At 42.9% G+C, this 8259-nt stretch overlaps 1 protein-coding gene across 1 annotated transcript in view; it reads right to left on the reverse strand.

Moving 5' to 3' along the window:
* The window catches only part of CAPN3 (calpain 3), a 31307-nt gene extending 23725 nt beyond the window's left edge, over nt 1-7582 (reverse strand). Inside the window, exons 1-3 of the mRNA XM_084520410.1 lie at nt 6985-7582; nt 1655-1724; nt 640-758 (exon numbers count right to left, since the gene is read on the reverse strand). Coding sequence (XP_084376536.1) covers nt 640-758; nt 1655-1724; nt 6985-7278 — 483 coding nt within the window. The 5' untranslated portion in view covers nt 7279-7582. The remainder of the gene's footprint in view (nt 1-639; nt 759-1654; nt 1725-6984) is intronic.
* Nucleotides 7583-8259: the final 677 nt, after the last annotated feature.

Raw genomic sequence — 8259 nt, forward strand, 5'->3', positions numbered from 1 at the left:
CTGGTTTATACTGAATCTCAAGTCCTTCAGATTTAGCTGGTGCTCCTGCAGCCACCTGGATTTTGGACAAGCATGGGGAAAGGCCTGTGGCTGGGGTGAAGCTGTGCTGCCAGGTCCTGCAGTACAGGACCAAAAAGCAATGACATGGGGAGGGAGGCAGCTGTACTGAAATACCTAGGGCAATGCATCCATCTTAAGGGAGTCTCTTAAGAGAACCATGGGGAATACATAGAGCAGCCATTCTTTTCTGGAAAAAAAAATAAAAACCAGTTCTTCAAGAACTTGTTTTTGACAGAGAGCAGCTGCTTGTGGGTCTAAAAATAGATGCTCTTGCCAACCAGTGTCTTTGTACTGGCTGTAGCACTGAATCAGAGCAGCAAGGCAGGACTGAGCACCTGTCGCTTTCCCTTACACGCAGGCCATGCTGATCTGCACATGCTTCATTGGTGGGTTAATGCTCCCTAATTGCCCTTCTGTGACTGCCCTGTTGGAAGAGTTTAGGGTGAGGGAATTTAATCCTTATTCCTTCTCTGTTCTTGCTCACGCTTTCTCAGAGTGGAGAAAGGAAAGGGAACAGGGTGCTAAGAGCTGAGCTCTGAATATAATTAGATTTGCTTACTGCTAGATGAAGGGACTCACCTGAAAGTGAAAGATGCCAGCATAGTTTTGAATAAAGGACTGGTCATGAGGTATAACTCTGCAGAGCAGTTTTTTATTCAGTGTCAGACAAGCAATGGCAGCCAGGAACCAGCAGTCACCTGTAAAAAAGTGGAAGCAGCAGATAAAATTAAGGGACAGAACAGCTAGAATCAGAGGGAAAAGCTAATGTACTGCGAAGCGATACATTAGTTCTTAGTACAGCATGCCATGGCCTTTCAGTAAAGGGCTGTTCTCAATGTGTTCTGCAGTACTTGAGCACTTCTTATTTATGCTGCGGAAGTGCTCGTTGGCACCATTGGCTACATACACCTGTTAAACAGAATGGAAAGATTAATACATATTAGGAAGACAGTCAGGGGAGATGTTATAAAACCTGAGAGGTTTTAAAACCTGAGATGTTATAAAACCCGAAAAGCTGAGAGGGGAATGACTTCCCAAAGCAGCGCAGGTAAGTACCATATGGATGGCAGTTGCAGAGGTGTCACTTGTACCTGAGTAGTGGTTTAATATACCAAAGTATTTTTGAGCTTCTGAGCTTAGGTTCTTCAGTATAGGGGTTGTCCTTGACTACAAGGCACACTTAGCTGAAGACCTCCAGAAGCTCCTGTTTGAAAATAACAAGACTAAATACCTGAAACAATACAATAGTTGTAGCTGATGATATTTTAATCCAAGTCAAGTAACTCCTTATCTCTTATTCTTATCTTGACTTATTTTGTTCATTCTCTATGCTTGAGAAAAAGACCAAGTTTTGCCAGATGGTGCTTTGTAACACAGTCATGAAATTAGCTGATGAAAAGGAGAGATGTTTGCTCAAAGTTCTTTCCTAGACTGGTAGTAGGCAGATATCACCATTTTGCTATAGAGAAAGAATTAGTAGATGTGTGGTATTATACTGAGAAAATTTAAAATGTCACCTTGGAAGCAAAAGTAAATTGAGAGCTAAACTCTGATGCAGACTGAAAAGTGCAGGGAAGAAGTAACAATTTCATACCTAATTCTCCTTGGCAGATATCTGTTCTGTTAGCTCCGCCAATAATAAATCGTGGATTCTCACAGATTTCCTGTAAAATACAAACAGATTGAGAAGGAAAAGCATGTTTTGGGATACCTCTTTTCCACAGAAATCAAGGCTGTTTTAGGATAATGGTTTTTCTGTAAGACAGTTTGTGGATATGAAAATCTCTTTCAGAGTTTCATCTGTAGAGCTTCACTAATGAAATATTTTAGAATCTCAATATTCCAAGTTTCAGGCAGCAGAGGGAAGGACTATGTAGGAAGTACCAGCAAATGGAGGTGGGACTATTGCAGTGTTTGCACAGAACCTTTTCCATATCCATTACATTGTTGGTTCTCAAGTGGGATGAAAACCCCCACAGGGTTTGGAAAGCCAACTAAAGAAGTAGGTATAATCTGTCCTACAGGGGGAAATAAACAATCTCTAATGTCTCTGCTTTATCCTGTCCCTCACACTCAAATACTTGGTTTTGGGAGGAAAAGGAAGACACCTAACTTTTGGACCATCACTTGTGAGGGTACAAAAAGGAAGATATTGCAATTTGAGGACTAGTTTCCTGAGCAGCTGCAAATGGGGAAGAAGACATAGTCCAAGAACCTGTTTTGCCGGAAGATTACAGGGCTAGAATGGGAAGGAGAATGAGAATACAACTGATAATTTTTTGTGTAAGTGGAAAAATTGGCTGTACAGGTGGCTGATGCTACCCTCTGTGGACTGAAACATTTCCCCATGTCATCAGGGTAGCCCTGGATTTTCCCAGACTCATGTTTCAAGTCTAATAGTTTCACTTGGCTTCGACCCACTTTTTGCTCCATTGCAGTGTTCAGCAGCGTTGCTTTGATGTAACTATTTGGATTAGTCATGGAGCCAGATAGAGACCATCTCTTCCGGCTCCCTGCAGCAATTGTCTTACTCTCCCTGCAGAAGGGAATGGAGGGATTGTCCTGTTATTTCAAGCCTCAGTCAGCTGTTCTGAGGTCCAGATCTGTCAAGGCAGCTGTTTGAGATAACTTCATGCTGTTCTCCACCCACTAGCTTCCTCACATTGTCATGGTGCTTCATGGTGCTGTCTTGAAAACTAGCTGTGAGATATCAGGCTTTGGGATTTTTTTTCCCTCCACCAATCTGCGTTTATGTCCTGACCCTGCTACTACTGATGTAACCAGCTCTGGAATTCAGCATTCTGTATTTTAGATGAAAGTAGTTAGATGATGCTTAATTGTTTCCAAAGATTAAATGTGCATTGATGATTGATTGCTATGCAGTGCAATTTATTACATCTTGAGCTTATTTGCTTTGGAGGATGATCTGTGAAGGAATACAAAGGAGAGAATCATACATTTGCCATATGGACTGATTTTGGGCATGACCAAACTGCTTTTCTTGCATTTTTTTCATGGTGGCTAGATGCTTTTAGTACACTCTGGATATTCTTTCAATATTGTATTACTCTGCTTCATCTCCAGCTGTGCTAGTTGTGCCGAGGACAGACAAGATTGCACGGAAAGGTTTCAACATCTTCCAAGGCTGATGAGAAACAGTCAGCAGAGCAAGACAACCTGGTGTTTAAGATGCAGCTAATTCATCTGATCTTCCAGTCCTCCTGGCTGAGCAACAGGTTGCTCCTCATCTCTGAGGTCAAGTTAGCACAGAGAATTCCAATAGGATGCACCTCACTGATACCATAATTCATCTAGAGTCTCCTCTGATCAGTTTATTAATAAATAAAATAAATATAAATAGTCTATAATAAACCATAGACTATGGTTTTCTAAGTACATTCCCTAAACCCATTCCATAAAGCAGAGGAAGCAACTTCTTGGCCAAAGAGAATTTGTAGGCTGCTGCTTTTCTCTTGGCCCCTTACAGTCCAGACCTTGTTTGCCATGACATGGCTGCACTGCAGGCTTCAAGGCAGAACCCACTCTTGTCAGACACCAAGATGGTTGTAGAGTTCCAGACTTGGATTCCCCTAATCTGAAAGTCCTGCCTTGGTGGTACTAAACACTGTCCTTGTTTTGTGGTAGCAGTGTCCTCATCTCCCAGAGCTAACGTGAAATTTCCAGGGGAAAGCAGGACATCAACCTAGGAGCTGTTAGCGATCTCATTTTATGACAAGAAACCTATGCTTCCCTGTGACCTAGTTCAATGTAACATTAAACAGACTGTTTCAGATGCCCTTGTCACTGCCACAGGCTGATAAACCATACTGTATACCTCAGCAGCATGGTCAGGTGAGGCATTGAAGCCTCCTCTGGCTGCTCTCAGCTGGAGGGCCGATTCCCTCTGTGCACGAGGCCTGCAGCGCAGCAGGACAAGGCTGCCACAGCTGTTGCTTGGCAAGCTGTGCTTGCGAGGTCCTCTCTTCATGTTCAGGTCATGGCATGGCCATCACAGTATAGAATTACAGAGGCCTCTTTGCCACCCCCGTAGCAGGCTTCATAGCTGCCCCACGTGGCAGCCGTCCCTTTGACGGTGATACTCCTTGTGACCTCCATGCCCAATTGCTTTCAGAGGCAGTGGCAGAGGAGCTGATCTCTGGGGAGCCCCAGCTGTGAAGGGAAGAGCCCGCAGGGCTAGATGCAGGATAGCAGCGGGGTAGCTCCAGGGGGATCTTGTCCCTGATGTGGGATCCTGCCCAAATCCTGGAAAAAGCAGCAGGCATTCCTTGTGTTAGTACGTGATGCTGAGACCTCAATTCAGCTGTGCTGTTCAGCTGAGGAACATCGCTGCTACCAGTGCTTGGTTACAGTGTTTGTGAACGGCAGATACGCGCCCTTTAGACTGACTGATTCCTTGAAAAATAGTTGGAATTTCTGGAGAAACTTTCATTCAACAATTCCATGTGGATTCGTATCATGGAAAATAATGCTCATTTACTATCAGCATCACTCTTTCATGGATATTAACATTCTCCTACGTTAATCTTTTTTGGTGGGAGAGAAGTTGGATATAAATTGGTTGCATGGCATGGCTAAGCTGACACAGAAAGCCAGAGGCAGTCAGGAACAGATCACTTTTTTCCCAGCTCCGTTTCAAACAAGATCTTATCTCACATGGACCACTTGTTTATTTGCTATTTCTGGGAGTTAAGTGATATATGCAATACACTATAGGGAAAGGATTTAGAGTGAAGCAAGTATTAAGATATTCTCTCGGCACTTTCTGAGCGGTCCGGTATTTTGTTTTCTTTTAGAATATGTTCTCAAATTCAATGTGAACTTCAAAACAATTTCAAATTACTATTTTATGAGACTACAGTTTATAAACTAGCCACTTCCTTTGCCAAAAAAAAAAAAAAAAAAAAAAAAAAAAAAAAAAAAAAGCTATTACAGTTTGATAAGAAGAAATGTTTTTTAATGTTCTTTAATACACCTATCATGTCTATTCCTGTGTGGAATATTATCAGACATGCCCTGCTGACAGTGATAAAGTCTTCAGTTTTGAAGTCCAATAAAACAAAGTTTTGTGTCAATCTGAGATCTGCATATATAAGTCGCTTGCATCAGGTTTCAAGAGAAATTTCATTTTTCAGTCATGGTATGGGTTCATTGTAAAAGAAGCAAGCATCACATGCAGCTCTTCCCTCTTTGGGGACCTGCTGGATACAGCAATGGCCTGAATTACAGGGTGGCTTTAAAACAAACACATTTGTAACAGAAGGCATGGGCATCTCAACCACCAAGGCCTTGTGAGCCCCAGGCAGGGCAGCCACCCACATCAGGGTCAGGACCAACTGGTTCTGTGACCCCTAGCATGCCAGCACTCAGCAGGCCATGACCCCTACTCTCTGGAGCCCCTGCATCTGCCCCAACCTGTGACTGGTATCAAGGATACATCATTTTCCTGACTCTTGTGTTGCAAAAACAAAGATGGCTTTGGTTTTGGTATTTAGATTGTATTTTGAGTTTTATACAGTCTCAGATGTGTTGTAGCTATGTGAATAGTAAGTATGGATGAGAAAAAAATCATTGTTAGTAACTGGCCTAAAGAAATACCTTTGGGATAGAGATCCTGAAGTCTGAACCTTTCTAAAAAACAGGCTTGATTTGCACATGCTCATTTATATTAGTCAAAGGTGATGGTGCATTGAGTTTTGATATTTTCATATTCACACTTGTAGACTGTTTGCCCTAGGTTGGTAGTACCCATCCACTATACTACCATACCAAACCACATTCCTCCCTGTAGAAATACGGGTAATCCCACCCTTTTAAGATGACTGATCATGGCTGCATTTAGCTCATTCACATCCATTTCCGGGAGCTGATGCAGCTGAGGTGGTGATGATGATGAAGGCATGGAGCTGCACCCTGCCATGTGATAGCACAGATGCACAGGGCATCCAGATGTCCCTCATGCTGCTGTGAGGGCAGCATACAGCCTGCCTCTCGTTGCGTAACAGCCACCCACTAGAGCGCCTGGTCTTTTGCTATTTATTTATGTTCCTGTAGTTGGTATTATCTATCTGTGCTAACTTTGTCCCTGAAGTACAGATTTCAGTGTTGGAGAGGTGTGGCTTCTGAGGGAGCCAGGGAAGCTCCTCAGAACCACATTCTTGTCAGGCAGGGGACAAGGGGACATTCCAGGATTGGCCTGCTAGAGGACAGCAGATGTCCAGCAGGAATGACAGAGAAAGAGGAAAACTAGCCCTGCAATAGGACAGGGAATCAGTTATAAATTGAAGAATTATTCTTCCATGTGTGGTAAAGAAGGCAGCTGGCTGAGGAAGGGCCACAAGACACTAAAAGGAAGGAGGGTTTCTAAGCAGGAGTCTGTCCTCATAGTGATTGCAACACCCATACTCTTGGCAAGCACATAAAAAGCTAACCAACCTTCCCAAGTCTATTAAGCAATGTGGAGAACTAACAACTGAATAAAAGCATGTTTTGGAGTATCATCTGTTCTTTTATTTTCACAGATCAGGAAAACAGAATCCAAAGACAAGTTGTAATGAGGTACTGTTGAAACACTAAGCCTCAGTAAATGCAGGAGTACATTGCAGAACAACAAGGACAATTTTTTTTTCAGATGAGAAAATTCCTAGCAGGTCATGTAAGAATAAAATTAAGTCCCATCCTTCTACATACTTCTTTCAATTTTTTGTTTTTATTGTATTTTGGCCATAAATATAGAGTTACATATACTTGCTAAGCTTCTAGAGCTTAGCTAGTTATCTTCCAGGAGAGCTCTAAGCAAATACACTTCCAGCTTATTCTCCCCCCAACCCCTTCTGCAAGAAGAACGCATGTTCAGGGCGAACAATTTACAGAAAACAAAAAATAATCAGTAAATGTGTTACTTACACGTGGTCTTTTCCATTCAAACTTGATGGGGATTTTCTGGCTGTAGAAGAGGGAACTCTCATTAGGTGGGAAATCAGGATCCTCATAGAGAATGTTTTTCTCCAGGCACTTCCTGTGAAGCTCTTCATAGGTCTTTTCCTTTACTTTGATAATGGGCTGGTTGCGACTTATAATGGCAGAATAAATCCCCCCTGTGCCCCCACCTGTACCTTCAGCTGTAGTGCTAACAGTAGCATTGGGAACTGACCCAGCAGCTGTCTGCTGAGCCACTGCTGCATTTATGGCGGACGGCATGGGAATCAGCCTTCGAGCAAGTGTTGAAAGAAAGCAAGATCTTGAAAACTAGAAGGAAATTTGTGAAAAGAGGAAGTTGCTCTTCCCCCTTTTTTCTTCCTGTTGAAAATCTCCTAGTCAAAGTTGTAAGCGATGAAATTCCTTGTGATTGAGCACATCGTGCATCTTCTCGAAGGGCAGCAGTATTTTGTTGTAAGAAGCTGGAATTTGTTCCTTGATGTGGCACAAGGTAATTTGTAGGCTTACTCCTGTGCTGGAGTTGTACTATCTACAGCATGTTTGCTGGCCCTGTGTGTAGAAACACTGAGAAGAGGCGAGCTTTAACCCGTGAAATCTAAAAATATCTACGGGCAAGGAGTGAGAGAGAGGGAAAGTGATAGGGAGGGGGTTAGTGTGGTGGTGTCAGTCTGCTGCACAGCTTGTGCTGAGGCCAGGAGCTGTGTGCAGCCTGACTCCTGGTGCATGCAGCTCTTCTTTTCCTTTGCTAGAGAGAAAAAAAAAAACACTGGTTTGGGAACGTACTCATGAGGTCCCCCTAGCCAATAAACTAGTCCTGACACTCCTTAAGAAACTGTTGTACTTGACTTGTTGTTTCTACTCTGCTACAGAAGAAAAAAAAAATTGAGATGATTATCTGAAGACACAGTCCCAATAGCAAAACCAGTAATTTTATTTGATGCTACTGAGGCCATTTCAACACCTGCCAGCTGGGAGCTGGATCCTCCAAGTAACATCAGAGAGCAGCTTGCGAGCTCTAATATTCACTTAGTGATACCTACTTCCCATGTGAGAAGGACCTTTTCATACAGGGGCAGTAAAATTTGTAAGGGGCCCAGTACTGGGCCGTTCTGTGTGTGTTAGGATATACCAGTCTTAGAGATGTCTGACTTGAAACATTTATTATGTAACACAAGATTGGGGCGAGGGATGAATTCAGTGTCTTTATGAAAGAAAATCAAGTTGCTCTTCCTTAACCCCATT

The sequence above is a fragment of the Aythya ferina genome (genome assembly GCF_964211825.1).
Source record: "Aythya ferina genome assembly, chromosome: 5".
Taxonomy (NCBI): domain Eukaryota; kingdom Metazoa; phylum Chordata; class Aves; order Anseriformes; family Anatidae; genus Aythya; species Aythya ferina.